The sequence below is a fragment of the Clinocottus analis genome, unplaced genomic scaffold, assembly GCF_023055335.1.
Source record: "Clinocottus analis isolate CAN_PGR_092001 unplaced genomic scaffold, fCliAna1.0.p SCAF_11, whole genome shotgun sequence".
Lineage (NCBI taxonomy): Eukaryota > Metazoa > Chordata > Actinopteri > Perciformes > Cottidae > Clinocottus > Clinocottus analis.
The window spans coordinates 6,152,405-6,168,105 of NW_027175832.1; the positions used below are offsets into that span (position 1 = coordinate 6,152,405).

Consider the following 15,701-nt stretch of genomic DNA (forward strand, 5'->3'; position numbering starts at 1 on the left):
CTCAGATATATGGCCTTGTTTTTATATCAAGACATTATAACATATGTTTAGAGTATAATAATACAGCTGCATTGCTCAGCTAACAGAGGCAATGCTGCAAAACAGTTGTTTTTGTACTAAATTGTTAAATTTGATATCTTAAAAAAAGAGTCAAACCACTTCTTTTTGGATTTAATCTCTAAATATTGTGAAATATCTGGCCTTAATTCATAAACTGGGGAGTATACAAATGTCACAACTACTTTGTAGAGAAAGACACTTTTATACACAATAGTGTACAGAATCAGACAAAGATAAATGATTAAGTCAAAATACACTCTTTCCATGATATAATTGCAGATCAGGAGGTTTAGGCTGAAAACTCATTAGAGACTGTTTAAGCCTGACGTTTAGTGCAAAGAGAACCTGATCCAGATGTGTTTTATAGGTTTATACTATAAAGGAATGAAATCAAAGTGTCACACAAGATCTTAAACATACATATGTTTACATGACATCTGACATCTGATCGATATTACAAATCCTTGTGGTTGCTGCTGAGCAGCTTGGGGTAGGACGTGCCGATGGATCCTCCGTGCCGATAGACAACCAGCTCCAGCACGTACTCGTCCACTTTCACCACCACAGACGTCATCTTCTGAGTCGACATGAGGAAGATGATGGTGAAGAGAGCCACTTCAAACTCTGGACTCACACCAATGAAGCAGCCGCCAACCGGCTTCACCAAGCCGTTCCAGCTGAACTGCAGGTTCAGGACATGGTCATCTTCATCCGGCTGGAAAACAGTGACGAACAAAGCTTGTTCATTTTCTGCTCAGTGTGTTCAGTTGCTTTGTAATCCACATGATGGCACATTACATTTTCTTACCGTATCTTTGTTGTCTCTTGCTTTGTAGCCTTTGTAATCAACATGGTTGTGTTTTTCCTGCAGGTAGAACTGGACCCAGTTGTGAAGACCCATGACCTCCTGGCCGTACTTTGTTTCTCCCACAAACACATGTTCAAACCCACAGGAATCCTGTCTATAATTTAAAAAAACACAAAATGTTTCAAAGATTGGTGTTAGTGTATTTATTTTGATACAACAATATATGTCTATGTCACATGTTTTTTTTTTTGGTCTAGAAACACTGTTTTCTTGCAGTGAACTGGTTGCAAACAACATATTTACTAGTTTGGTCCCTGACTCTTTATATTTTTCTGTAAATGGACCACAGTCCAGTAGCTCCCCCTGCTGCTATTGTGAAACTCACCCTCCACTCCTGTCCCTGTGGTACAGGCGGAACCAGATGTCATACAGCTGTCTCTTGAACTGCCCAGGCTCTGATGACGACTGCCCGTTCCTGACCAGATACTTGTGAGCACACTATAAAGAAAAAACAAATATTACAGTGCAGAAATTAGAGCACACTGATGATGAAGATAGTTTGTGACCTCAGAAATAGTTCAAGTGTAAAATTGTGCAGAGTGTTTAACTGCGACACTGGATGTGTTATTAAAGAGAGGAATCGCTCTCTCTCTCTCACAGCCACTGCACCTTCATGACATCGGTCTCCATCATGGAATCGATAAAGAGCCTGTTCTCTTGGAGCTCCTCTGACGTCACCTTCTCTGAAACACCTGTGGACGACTCGTAGTTGTCCAGCAAGTTGATGAAATCTGTATGAAAAAACAGATGCATGTTTGAATACTGTTGGTGGTTCGAGCAAAATAAGTGCAATCGGGGGGGAAATAAACTGCTTCTCACGTAAATATGTCTCGATACTCTTGAGTTTGTCTTCATTGACATATGTGAAGAGCGGAGCCCTGGCCCGGTCTCTGGCATAGTTGCTGCCCTGAGCCACATAGCCTGCCCTCCCCTGAGCATAAATACACAGATATCAACATGTAACTGCAAAAGGCAGGAAAACTGACTGCATGTTTTGCATGTATCTCTGAGAGTGTTGCATTGTAAAGGCAGACTTTTACTGACCTGCAGGGAAATGATGTAATCAGTCTCTGGTTTGAGGCGGTTGGTGTCCAGGCGCCAGAGTTGGTTCAGCACTTCAGTGAGCTCCTGATTGGCTTGTTGACTGTGAAATGCATGCAAATGCAAGTAAATGCACTGAATTAAGAACAGCGGTGGTAGAAAAAAACCAAAATGGTTCAATCTAATTAAATTATGACATTGACACTGAATCTGCCCAAACCGAGAAAGAGGTTTTGTTTGAGGTAGCAGACGTGGGTGTACAACGTGATCAGGAGGGGGCTGGGCACACAGCCCTGGGGCGTGCCGGTGTTCAACACTAGAGTGGAGGAAATCTACCAAAGCCGAGGCTGTTCTTCCACAGCGGCTACCGTGTCGATGTGTTATAGCGGAATTAATGATGAAGGAGGGGTTTCTTTCTTTGTTTGTGTTTCTCAGCCAGTATGTGTTTGAAAGAGCTCCCTTGTTTTACCATGACTGATGAATTCATCAGTTAAACCAATCAAATCCAGCCGCTCAGGAAACGGCCTACTCATCATGTTAACTTCTTGTCAGATTGTGACGTTTGATTAAATTTTACAGGAAGTTGCAATAATACAGCAAAACCCTGCATGTATTGCAAACTTCCTGTGGCTCAGTAGATAAAAGCTTGTGATTTTTAACATGTTTCTTGTTTGTTATTACACGCTGTTTATGTATGAAGTAGTGCGTATGGGGGTTTGATGGTATAATAATAACATTGCTTGGAAGTTATGGGTCAGTTCACTCAAATTACAAAAGAAAAATGTTTACCTATAGCTGTGTCCATGCTGGAAGTTTTGATTTCATCTGATTTTGAGGCAGAAAAAATCCCAAAACCCCTGCAAATAAAACCAGACTATCTTCGAGACCACAAATGGGAAAGAGGAATAAAGTTTTTTTTCGTCTGGTGAAATGAGCTTTTCAAACAAATGCAGCTACAATTGTATCTCAACGTTTTCCCAATTTACGAGTGAAGCAACTCAAATGTGTATCAAATTAAATTGAGTATTGCAGATTTCAACGGTCATCTTGCATGTTGACTCTTTCATTACTGTTTTCTTTTACAAGCATAATAATAAAAGGCATAATGTATCTGCTTTACATTAAAACTTAGTCAATGTTGCAGGTTCTCTGACGGATGAAAGCAAAACTGCCTACTAATGCTTTAATTTGCAATTTTTAAGTCCAGCCTTGAATGAAGCCCCAACAACAGCTGGAGGCCTTCTGTTGTTTTATTATTTTGTTCCCAGGGACCCGTTTTGGTGTTTTCTTTAGTTAGAAGACACAATACCAGGCAGGAGAAAAACCTGACAGACCAGTTGGGAAAACCATGGCTCCACAAAAAGACCCCAGCTCCATCATAAAGTGTCAACTCTAAACAGATATAGGTTGTAACATGAAACGTTCAGATGCTGTTTTATGGTCCCACCAACACTTTGCTAAACGAATAGGCTTCAGTGTATGACGTGAGACCATAGTCCATTGCTTAATTTTGTTCATGCTCAATCTCATCTTCACTCTCTATTGTCATGTGAAAATGCCAGTAGAAGTATCCTATAACTGCCAAACCCTTCCTGCTCTATAAACGGAACAGCAGATGTTTGAGGGGGGGTTGTGTAAGAAGCAAATGACAGGAACAAGTCACACTGATACAGAAACCTCTCTGTTCTTCATTTAGCCAGGCTACAGTTGAGAATATCACGAGGGAGGACAGCGACACACTTTTATTGCAGCAGAGTCTGTTTTGAGTCTAGTCTTGTCCTGTTGTTTATCTGAACCCACTAATCATAACCAGACCCTGCAGCTCTCATATACAAACAAACACTAACTCTAACATCCAGACATCACTGTGCAAACCTGCAATCTGCACTGAGAACAGCTGTTGATCTGAATTATATTTCAGAAAGAAACTTCACTAATTAACAACAAGAAGGATCCTGAAAAGTAATGTGGTACAATTTGGCTGCATGTTTACATCAAATATTTTTGTTTTGAGTAGAAACAAAGCGTCAAGAAATGTGTTAAAAGTGTCACCAATCAGAAAAATTAGAAACATGCACATAACAGGAAGTGGAAAAAAAAAACTATATAAAGATAAGTCTTTCTGATGTATCTGCTATTTTCACTAAAGCTTACCTTCGTGCCATGACTCCGTTCAGTGGACAAGAAAGTTAATCTAATACACCTAATCCTCTAAACAAACAAAAAACTACCGTTTCATGTGGACAGTTATCTGAGGCGTCAATCATGACGTGTCAAAGGGTAACCAATTACAACAGCCAAAGATGCCCGCACCCCTCCCTCTGTCCTAACATGGGCAGACCTCATCCTGTAGGTGTATTATTGTATATTAATAGTGAACAGTGGGCTTTGTGAATGCATGGTGCTTGTCACGTCCCCTGGTTATTGCAAAAGAGAAAAACAAGTGGACCGAGTTTTAATTGACGTTTTGTCTTAATGTCTGCATCTAAATTAATTAATTTAAAGTTTTGAAGTCGCTCTTGACTGATTTAAATTTTTAAAGATATAAGAAACGTGCTGTTTTAACAAGGGTTAGATTTATTTATTTTTATTTATTTATTTTTTATCATTTATGGATAAAAAGGTATTAACTGACAAATATGTATACAGTAATAAAAAACACATGAATGCATATTAACTTAGGTGAATGATATTATATTCTAATGTAAATTTAATGTTCAGAAATTTTTCAGAATTACCAATTTATAAAATGTAAAAACACACAAAAAATACTACTAATTATTTACACTCTAGTCATTAACCATTAAAATATATATTTTTTAAGTCTTAACTCCTCATTTGTCACGCTCAAATTTAGACTATGCACATCCTTCTCCAATTTTGAACTGTTTTATTTGAAAAATTACTACATACTTGAAATAAGAAGAAAATACATTAAGAAAATACACACACATTGGCTTTTATTCTGAAAACGACTCCTTAGCAAACAGGAGGAAGTCGACTTTGCGCAAGCGCAAGAGTCGCACGTGTTGTTTTGGACCTGGAAGTGGATTTGGCAAAAAATACCTAGTAGATATTAATATTTGAATCGCTTCACCACGATGTTTACGTTGTTTATCGTCTCGAGGTTTCTCGTGTAGGTCCCTGCTTGGACTTGTAGTCGCTGCTATTAGCGGTTGCCCAAATCAAGCGACAAAAAACAGCTGAAGTTTACAGAAAGCCAACTAGCCGGCTAGCTTAGCACTCTGTCGCAGGAGCATGGCAGCTGTACTGGAACTGATCGCTGGGAGCTACGAGCAGATAGCCTTTGGTTACCGAGTAAAAACTGACGAGAAAGTAAGTCGGACTGTCTTGTTTTGTAGTTGTGCGTAAAGTTTATGTCAATCAATAGTCTACTCTGGCTCTTGCAAACTAAACGGCCAACATGCCTGTGTGCTAATACTCTGACCAAATGTGTACTACTACTACTACTGCTGCTACTACTACTACTACTACAACATTGGTGTTCTTTATTGTGATGCACAGTGTGATTTCTGCTTTTAAAGCTGACAGATACGTCCAAATACTACGTGTATTTTCTCCCAGGTTCAGCATTTAAGTTTTTGCAAAGAATCCACGAGTGAGTTGTGTGTTTTTGTCCGCGTGCAGGAGTGGACGACCGAGGCGGGCTTCACACATCACGCCCACACCGCCTCCATATCGGCCGCGGCCGCCAGCGAGAGGTTTGTTGCCACAGGAAGCAAAGATGAGACGATCCAGCTGTACGACATGAAGAAGAGGACGGAGCACGGAGTCCTGCTGCATCACGACGGTGAGACCAGCAGCCTCTTGCGGGAGCTTTTAAATGGTTTTGGTGTCTGATTACAGTATATTTCTCCAGACAGCATCATGGATTTAATCAAGTAGTATAAAATGTCATCCAAGAAAAACCCATGCTCGTGGCCTGCACAGCTGACCCCTAACTTCTTGTGTTTCATAGGCACCATCACCTGCCTGGAGTTTTATGGGACTTCTCATTTACTCAGCGGAGGAGAGGATGGACTCATTTGTGTGTGGAGCAGAAAGAAGTGGGAGTGTCTGAAATCCATCAAAGCTCACCAGTAAGCACACAAAGTGAGATGGTTTGAGTGATTATTGTCTTGGATTATGTTGGACGGGACAGGTTGAAGTAACTTTATCGTGTCTTCCTCAGGGGTCATGTCACATCCCTGTCCGTACATCCGTCTGGGAAACTTGCACTCTCAGTTGGGACGGATAAGACTCTCAGGTACATTTCACAGCTCTGCTTGGAAGTCTGTGCAGCAGACAATTAATTTACCAAGGATTCAAAATGAACTGTTGGATCTTTTTTTTTTTTGATCCTTTTTAGAACATGGAATCTAATTAACGGAAGATCGGCTTTCATCAAAAACATAAAGCAGAGTAAGCCTCCTCTTGGATTCTGAAGTTAAGGAATGTTTAATTTATTTTAATAATATTAGTATGTTTGACATTACTTTCAACCTTTTTCCCCAAACCCTTTCAACAGACGCATCCATTGTCAGGTGGTCTCCAGCTGGGGATAAATACGTGGCCGTGGTGAAGGACAAAGTGAGCCTCTACGACCTGGAGACAGCCTCTGTGATCGGAACAATCACAAACGCCACGAGGATCTCGTCCATTAAGTTCCTAAATGTGAGTTCGCTGAAACTTGCCCTGATATTTATTCATATGTGAGATTGAGATTGTTGTGATTGAGATGATTAGTATCTGCTTTTAAACCGAGGTATGACAGGAATGAGCAGCATTGTCTTAAATTAAAGTAAATATAATCCTGCTTGTATTTCAGAACTCCGTCCTGGCCATCGCAGGAGACGATGAAATTGTGAGGTTTTGTGATCTGGGAAAAGAGGAATGGGTGTGTGAGTTTAAGGCTCATGAAACCAGGTAAATACACAATGTTTTTTTGTTTCTTTTTACTTTACTGATCCATGTATATCTATTGTTTTGGAGCTGCATTTGTGACAAGTCAACAAACGTTCATTTTGTCATTATAGAGTGAAAGCGATTGACAGCTTCATGATGGAGGATTACTGCGTGCTGGTAACGGCTTCAAACGACGGATTCATCAAAATGTGGAAACTCTATCTAAAAGAGGCACGTCTCGTGTTATTCATGAACATTTGAGCGGAAGCCATTTACTTCTTACTTCAACCAAATTTACATTTTCATAAAATGTTGCATATTATGTTTTCAAATATTATCCCTTAGCATCATTACCTATTGACATATTCTACTTGGCATAGCAGAATATCAACGTTAGTTTCAAAGCAATACTAACTCAAACACAATTGTAATATAGCATCAGATGTCTCGTAACAATCAGGCACATAAAACCATTCATAAGAACTAATACAAAGATTAGCAAAACAACACGGTTGCCACCTGCCGAGCTGCGGTTAACCCAACAATGCACTGTCCAACAGGAGCTGGAGTCTCCCACTCTCCTCGGGGAAGTGAACACAACAGCCAGACTGACGTGCCTGGCTGTGTGGAAACCTTCATCAGTGCAGCAGACCGCTGAGGAACCAGCAGCAGAGGCAACAACAGCTAAAGGTAGTTGTCCTGTCTTTTGGTGTTGTAATATTGATGCACTGTGTGTGGTTCAGCTTCTAAAGTCCAGATACATCTGTTTGCTTCTGTCCACAGAACTCGTTCAGGAGCTTTCAAAGACAAAGAGAGTCCGAATTGCAGCAGAAGAAGTTATTTTAGAAGACGAGAGCAAGCCCAAAAAGAAGAAGAAGAAGAAGGGAAGAGCGGTGGAAAATAAAGTGGAAAAATAATCAATCTGTTTTATCGTTCGTGGACTGTTTAATATCTGGACTTACGTGGTCACTTATGTGTTTTTTGATGTTACTACAAAGAGATCAAAAAGTACAGATTGTTGTGAATATAGTTTACATGGAAAAGAAGAGAAATGACATTGGACCATGAGATGAGCAACAGTACAACATATTTTATAATCTATAGGCTGCTTTTGATTTTGAGCTATATTGTCAAACACATTTACTCTCATTTACCATGAAGCTCACCTGTTGATGTTTAACAAATATACTCATGAGTAAGTTACGAGGCTTCACTTCTTTCTTTTTTTTGTCACTGTTGACGTATGAGTTATTAACACTTTATTTTGTGGAAAAAAGTAGTACATGTTTATTCTGAACTGACACCAGAAGTGAGATGAACTGGTGCTAGCTAAAACTTATTTCAAAATTCGGGTTAGGCTAATTTTTAGGTTATTTTTAACATGTTTTTGGGATATTTTGATTTTATTTATATATATATATTCTTTGTTGCCATTACTAACTAAATTGTAATCAACTGATTTACTCTCGAGGAAGAAAAATAACTTGAATACCATTCGTCTGACCAACAATTGAAAACCCCAAAGGAGCTGTGTTTACTAGCATCGAGCACAAGTGAGGCCTGTACTTGAGGAAGATATTCCCAGATACACAATTATTATCGGTGTGGGAACTTAAGAAGCACTGTACGTTGAGGATGTCGAAGGGTATTAAAGGTTAGTGGCAGAATGCAAAGAAAGCTTCGTCACATTCTTGTAGATCTACAGAAGTAAATGTCAGTGTGGATCTCCTGAATGCCAAGAGGGGAATGGAAACAAAGAGAGGTGCTGTCGACATTAAGACAAAGTATGTATGTGTATTTAGATGTGTAATGTTTATTTATTCACTTTGCATTAATTAGCATGATATGTGAAACAGGTAAAGTGAGACTGACTCATAACTAATTGTTTTGATGGAGGCAAATAACTGGAACAGAACTCCTCAGGTGAATATCAGCAGAAGCTCTCTTTCCCGTATCTTGAAATGTTTTTAGTCTCTTTTCACACCACATGCAATGTCACCATTGTATTAATACTCCAATGCTGTTTCACAGAAGCAAAGCAGGAATCACTAGGTGGCAGCAACACACTACTATAACTGTCACCCTCAGGTAGAGCTGGTTGTAACGTCACAGCAGGTTCTCTCAACTCTGCACTCATAAACACCATCAACTCCTGATCTCATGTTGTATCCTTGCTGCTGCGGTCCTTAACAGAGTAAAACACTCTTGCATCACGATTACCTGTCTCATCTTTCCTTTAAAAACTAAGCACCAACACTGCTGCTGGAAGGATCACCCACCATATGTTGGGCTAACTAATTAAATTAAATGTGACATTTTGCTTGAGGATAATGTGGGAAAAGTGAGTGCAAGGGAAAGCAGATAATAAACAAAGCTGAAAAACACAAAAATGGCTTAATATACAGGTTAAATAAAAAACCTCAGACAAAACTGAAATATGTAAAGTAATATAAGTAGACAATAAATAAATATCAATAACAGCTAAGCTTGTTTACATAACATACTAATAAATATAGTGTAGCTGTGTAAGTACAGACATGTACTAATTCTAATAGTCTATCTCAGTAACATTTAGAGTGCATACACACACATACACACAATGTGTGAGTGTTCCTCAGCTAATGTGTGTGCGTCATTCAATGAGTCAAACAGCCGCTATGTACCTGGATGGCAGGTGGAGTGGAGGCTCTGTGCTTCCTCCTGCAGCAGAGTAAATCCCGCAGCCGGCTCCAGAGGTAGGAGGCCACCAGACACATGCTGCTGAGGAGCCAAGCGTCCCAGCCAGCGACACAGCTCTCCATGGCTTTAACTTTACTCTCCATGCCGGAGCCTTGCGTTTCCTATCTTTAACTACAAAGGCGCTCTGGGAGCTTATGGAAGAAGAGTTTCAAGAGGAGAGTAAGAAGAGACGACGAGGACCAAACGGAGCTACCCTCCACAGCCTCTGCTAATTCAGTCAACACTCACATCAGCACTTAGAGCCAAAGGACGGGCAGTTTGTCCTCGTGATAAAAGAGTGACAGATGCCAGCAAAGGGTGTCGAGCTCACTCGGAGACCATCTCCTTCTTACAGCATCTCATCCTTCCATCTTTAATAAAAAGCAGTTTATTCTCCTCTCAGAAAATACCTCAATGAATGAGACATTCCTCCAACAGCGAAAAGTATCTTTAACAGTGCTGACATTGAAAAGTGATGCTACTATGATCGGGGCTCTTCTTCCTGTGGACAGACACTTGGATGTGGTGTAAACAAATACCCTGTGCTATTGGATTACTGCTCCAAATGTCATGCAGACTATTGCCATGGAAGCTTCAACTCCAAGCTCTCAACTGAGCCATTTTATATCATCTTATATTATTTTAAACCCCAAAGTATTGTGTAAATACTAAAATAACATTATTAAATGGCAATCCAAATGAAAAATTAAGTGGAAGATAATTCTATGAATAAGCAATCTCTCAGGACTTTTACACTCAAACACATAATCTCTGTATTGTGCAACAACGGCCCTTTGGCTGTGAAAGCCATATGGCCACGAGTTCAGGAATGCATCATCTGGCTGACAGCGGCCAATCACAGCTATGTACAGCATGTCTGGAAAGCGCCCCGGCCTCCTCAGGCTTCGGCCTCGGCTCTGCCAAATACAATAATGAACTCACTCCTGGTGGTGCGCTCGCTGCTCAAATGAATCTCTTGGCTGGGGGAGAAAAGCAAAACTGGTCTTTGATTACTCACAATGTCTCAGTTTGCTTTAGAGTAGATTCCTCACGTTGCAACTGCAGCAAATGTAGTTAGTTGAATCCAAGACTGAATGTTTTGCACTATTTTTGTCTCTCCTTGGTTATCACAGGATTTGGTACATTGATAGAATGGATGCTGTGTGAGCGGCTGTGGCTCAGGAGAACCCCAGTGAAGCCCCAAGTCCTTCCCCAGGCACGACACGCATGCCCACTGCTCCCAATGCTCAAGATGAGTTACATGTAGAAGTCAGGTCTCATACCTACATGTGATCATTGTCAGAAAACATAATATTATATTACAAACTATTACTAAAGACAGGTGCTTCTCATTTATTGTGATTTGTAGGCATTCAACATCATTATGTCACATTTAACCACTTTATCAGCACTGTGGTTTCTGTGTGTAGTTAAACTACTTACTGATATAAATGTCTATTCTTGTTTTTGATTCCTGAACTGGTGTAATATTGAAGACAAACTGAGGTTATACTATGTACTGCTGGCAAGGAGTGGATTTCTTCTGCATTAGTCGATACCGCACATGGTTTCCATGAATTAAATTCTTCAGTTTATCAGATGATCGTTCACCCTATTTCTGGATAAAACAGTCAGATTTGACACCTTATTTTAAACAAAAATAAAATGTGACACGAGCTCTGTCCTTAGGTTGAAGATCATCATTTGAATGCAAAAGAAAATACTTAAATCATGAAAAAAAATCTCAACATACCTTTTCTACGCATTTGCATATTTGTTGCATACAAATATATGATTTGTGCTCCCTCATCCTGTACAGTCCTAAACATCCTTTTGCTGTGGCTTTCTATTACAGTCTGGTTATGTATTATTTTGAATGAAATATAAAACTAGAAAAATAGTGGTTAGTCTGTAAATGTATCAGCTGCTGTTAAGTAATAAACACACCCACTTAAATTTAAACACAACTATACTGTACTATAAAATAACACTGACCTTATAGAAGTTATGGGACATTTGTAAAACAGCGATCAATATTGAATCATGTGGCAAATGTAACAACAGACTAGCAGGAAACACTTCACAGTGGGAACTTTCCCCATGAGTCACTGCTGGAGCAGAGCAGACTGTGTACTTGTGACCTCCGCTTTTGGCGGTCCAGTCTACTCGTCCGGTTACAGGGTCGATGATTGTGCTCCTTGGAAACATGTTCTTCCCTGTAGCGCTGGGAGAGGTCTTTCTGCTCCTCCCCCCCCTTTGTATTCTGGGAAACTATCACGAGAGAGAAGGGAATGAGAGGGAAAGTGTGTGTCTCGAAAAGCGACGTCAAGCTGCATGTCTTGTGCTCCGAGTGCTGATCCTCGTTGTATGTCTTCATGACAGCTGCAGCTTGAGGGGGTTTTGTTGGGAGCTTTTTTTTTTTTTTTTAACTTTGTAGAACTCAAATGCCCCACAATTTGTATTTTCTAACAATTAGAAGCATATTTACAATATCAGATGGGACGTTTCAGAATAATTCCCATAACGCACCAAATAAATGTCGCACTTTCAAATAAAATTGTGACTCTTGAAAGGGAATCCTGTATTATTCAGCAATTCATGGTAAAAAAAAAAAATGTACACCACTCTAACTTGCTTCTCTAAAGATGTATCTCACCTGTCTCCTCAAAACTTTCTACCATCACTTTGAGGAAACCCCATTATGATTATGATTTTTGTCTGTCGGTCCTTTATCTTCTTAGGCCACTTTTTTAATTTCACATATGTACTATTCATTTCTTATTTTTTTTCTCAGATTTTTCTGTGTTATTACTAGTTTTCTGTTTCAGTGTTCAGAGTATAGTTTTTGGTATATCTGTGCTGTTTGTTTTCGTGCCATATCCCAGGATGCAACCTCAGACTTGTGGTTCAACCTGTTGTTGAATGTGACATGCTGGAGAAATGTCCCTCATTCAACAGAAATAAAGTCATTTCGAAACGTAAATGAACCACTCATTTGGAAGGCAATGGAAATCTAATGTTTTGCAGAGGCCGAGGAAACAGTTTAAGTGTGATTTTTATGATCCCGGAGATATTCCGGAGAACACATCCTTTGCATCAAAATAAAGAGGTCTAACCGACAGTTGGGTCTGACCCCTCTTGTTTGCTTTAAAATTAACATACAAAGAAGAAAAACATGAAATCCCAAGAAGGTCTCATTGTGGAATTTGGTAGCTCTACCTGAGTCATCCCCACAGCCTGAAGGCAGTTTTTCACCAAGCTGGAGTTCCTGCGGCCCCTCTGTCAGCATCGCACATCGCTGGTTTTGTGTTTGCCTTCATGGAATCTAGGTCCGTCATACGGAGGGACCGACTCTTTGTTTCTTCCTCCGCCCGGCCGACAGTGAAGGGAAGTATGGATGCTAGAGCCCGGAGCACAAACAGTACAAACCAAAGGGAAAATATGAAAATGTTGTTTCAATCTTATCTCCGGTTATACATTTTTAATAAATGAGAACTTTGCAACGTAAAACAACATAGTAATTATGAGAAAAATACATGTAAAAACATGATACATTAAATTGTAAAATGAGCCATATCAAAATAAAAGTGCGGACACAAACTGGTTCTTGTTTATTTAACATGGAATATGATGCTATATATATCTTGTAAAGCACTAATAGGACAAACTGCATTTTTCTTATGCCGCTACAAGCTGAAATGTCCTAAATACGTGAAATAAATTCCTAAATAAGTGGAGCAATTGAAACTTTTGGTACTTTTCAAGCTTCCCCAGTAACGCAGAAGTCTGGCTCAGTGGAGCTGCATTGCCTCAGCAGTACACATATATCTCTGGTTCGGTATTACAGTAACTGCAAAGGTGAGGTGATTGATTCTCACTTGGGCCTCGCATGCTAAAAATAGATGCACTCAAGGTAGTCAAAGGTGCTAAGAAAAAAATAATCCACCAAAGAGACATAAAACAAACACTGCCACTTCAACGGTGTGTTACCTTCACTCTAATCTTTATATGTTTATTCTTACCAATCTGTGTTCGAACTTGATTGGTTTTCTAAATGTACCTGAGCAGCACTTGGTCTTTTCACCGGGTCCCTCTGCAGCATTTATCCCATCAGAGCGATTGCCTCGTTGCTGGTGTTAGGGATCAGAGATCTGAGGCTGGATGTGCTATGGGAAGCGGAAGTTCATCGATGTGGCCAGGTTGTTGCCCTCAGGCCAGTCTGGCGGATGTTGAGACACAAGAAAAAGCAAGGAGTCACTAAAACGTCACAACAACAACAACAACAACACAATTAGATATATTGTTTGATGTTAGCGCCACAGAATGGCGAAGGCCCAGAAAGAGAGGATGTCACCGTGATTTAAAAGATACGTCCACGATGACGGCAGAACCACAACACGCTACAACTTGTCGGGTAGCACTTTATAATGAGGGCACACTATTTAGCATTAGTAAAGCATTAATAAACATGTAAGTTATCGTTTATAAAGCATTATTCCAACATGAACACTCACTAGTAACTCATGAGTATGCAATTCATAAACACAGTTATAAACATTTGATTCTTGATTAATAGGGTTTTCATACTTAATAAATGATGGATACCCCATTTGTAAATAAAGTATTTTAGACTTATAGATGATTAAGAAGATCATTTGTAAAGTGTTAGTAAATGATAAAAAATGCTGTAGTAATATGCCATGTAGTCATTTCGTGTTTATGGACAGCAATAGAAGTCGTACACTCATGTTATGATGTAGTTAAAAAATTAAGGATACCAGCGGCTGAGCCCTAATAATCTCAACCTTGATTATCGTCAGTTTGTCTTCCTCCATTTCCAAAACCTATTTCTCTCGTTCGTATCAATTTAGTCTTCTTAGAGTACAGCTAAGCTAAGCTTTGACTCACAGCAGGCCTTTCTGTTAGTCAAAGGTTGGATTCAGGTCTGACTGCAAACCAACAATGTCTATCAGAGCTCGGTATCACGAATCACTTGCTCTGATCTTGGAGAAAGAGCTGAACAGATCAGGCTCTACGGTTTCATGTCACGATGGAAACACTGTGCAAGACACGAGTCCGTCAACTAAACCTGTGCAGATACTGATGTTTGCCTCAAATTGCATTATTTTCTTGAACAAAATAGTTAATGCCCTTTAAGTTTCTACCACTATTACAACCCCTAGCACCTTACGTGACTCTCTATTGATGCGGACGACAATTGGGTCCGATTTTTTAAGATTTTGAAACACAGAGTTAAAACATGACCAACACAAAGATGTTTTAACCTGACAGATCACAGTCAAGCAAGGAAAGGAAAAGTGAAAGACAGCAGTCTCTTCGCACAGATGCTAAGCAAGTCTTGGAACAGAATGTTCCTTTTCTAATTTTCAGAAAACATCTTATCTTCCCTGGCAAAAGTGGGAAAAAAGATAAAAGAAAGGAAGAATGAGGGGATGAAAAGAAAAACACTATCAACAAACAATCACGCCTTATTAAAGGGGGAAAGACACCGGCACCAACGAGCACTAAAACGATTGCTGATAGAAGAGAGATAACCCTGTTCAGTTGAGCTTTGGTACCACTCACACCTCCTCTTCTCACAGGAGCAGTGAGTCATTTCCGGCTGGAGCAAATCCTGTGATGTCTGATGTCTTATGTCCACCATTCATGTGCTTTTTTTGTTTTAGTTTCGTTGTTTGCTCACTTAAGAACTATTTATACCTGGACAGTGATGACAGTTTGATAAGACAGCAAGACAGAAAAAGACACCAAGACCAGTTTTTCTTCAGTTTCTGACTTTTTCCTCACTTTGTGGCAGTTTGTTATGGTAGGGACTTACCATTATTAAACATGGTAAGTCACCTACCACGCTGATGAATACAGGACAGTCCCTGTAGCATCTGAAATATCATGTTTCTGATGACTGGCTCAGGGAACAAATTATTTCTGTAAAAACCAAGACCGACACACGATGACTCAATCTGACCCAGATAATTGCTGAATTAAACCAGAAAAATAACAAATGTTGCTGTCGGAATTGTTCTTAGCTTTCTGTCATCAGCTGATAGAGGATTTCTTTCATGTACACAAAGTCAAAGTAGAGGCATTT

General features: G+C 39.8%; 2 protein-coding genes across 2 annotated transcripts; one reads left to right on the plus strand and one right to left on the minus strand.

Annotated features, from left to right (window-relative positions):
- Window positions 1-260: 260 nt before the first annotated feature.
- On the minus strand, window positions 261-4,196 carry si:dkey-222f8.3 (Poly(U)-specific endoribonuclease-C-like). Its single transcript, XM_068571324.1, has 7 exons — window positions 4,124-4,196; window positions 1,973-2,072; window positions 1,748-1,859; window positions 1,538-1,659; window positions 1,254-1,366; window positions 869-1,022; window positions 261-775 (listed from the first exon to the last, which is right to left on the minus strand). Exons 1-7 carry the CDS (start codon window positions 4,132-4,134, stop codon window positions 515-517), a joined length of 873 nt encoding a protein of 290 aa, XP_068427425.1. The 5' UTR covers window positions 4,135-4,196; the 3' UTR covers window positions 261-514.
- An 806-nt stretch (window positions 4,197-5,002) lies between these two features.
- Window positions 5,003-8,956, plus strand: pak1ip1 (PAK1 interacting protein 1). The gene is made up of 10 exons (XM_068571007.1): window positions 5,003-5,305; window positions 5,618-5,780; window positions 5,949-6,069; window positions 6,162-6,236; window positions 6,339-6,391; window positions 6,498-6,643; window positions 6,798-6,895; window positions 7,006-7,105; window positions 7,435-7,564; window positions 7,658-8,956. Exons 1-10 carry the CDS (start codon window positions 5,228-5,230, stop codon window positions 7,789-7,791), a joined length of 1,098 nt encoding a protein of 365 aa, XP_068427108.1. The 5' UTR covers window positions 5,003-5,227; the 3' UTR covers window positions 7,792-8,956.
- The last annotated feature ends 6,745 nt before the right edge of the window (window positions 8,957-15,701 follow it).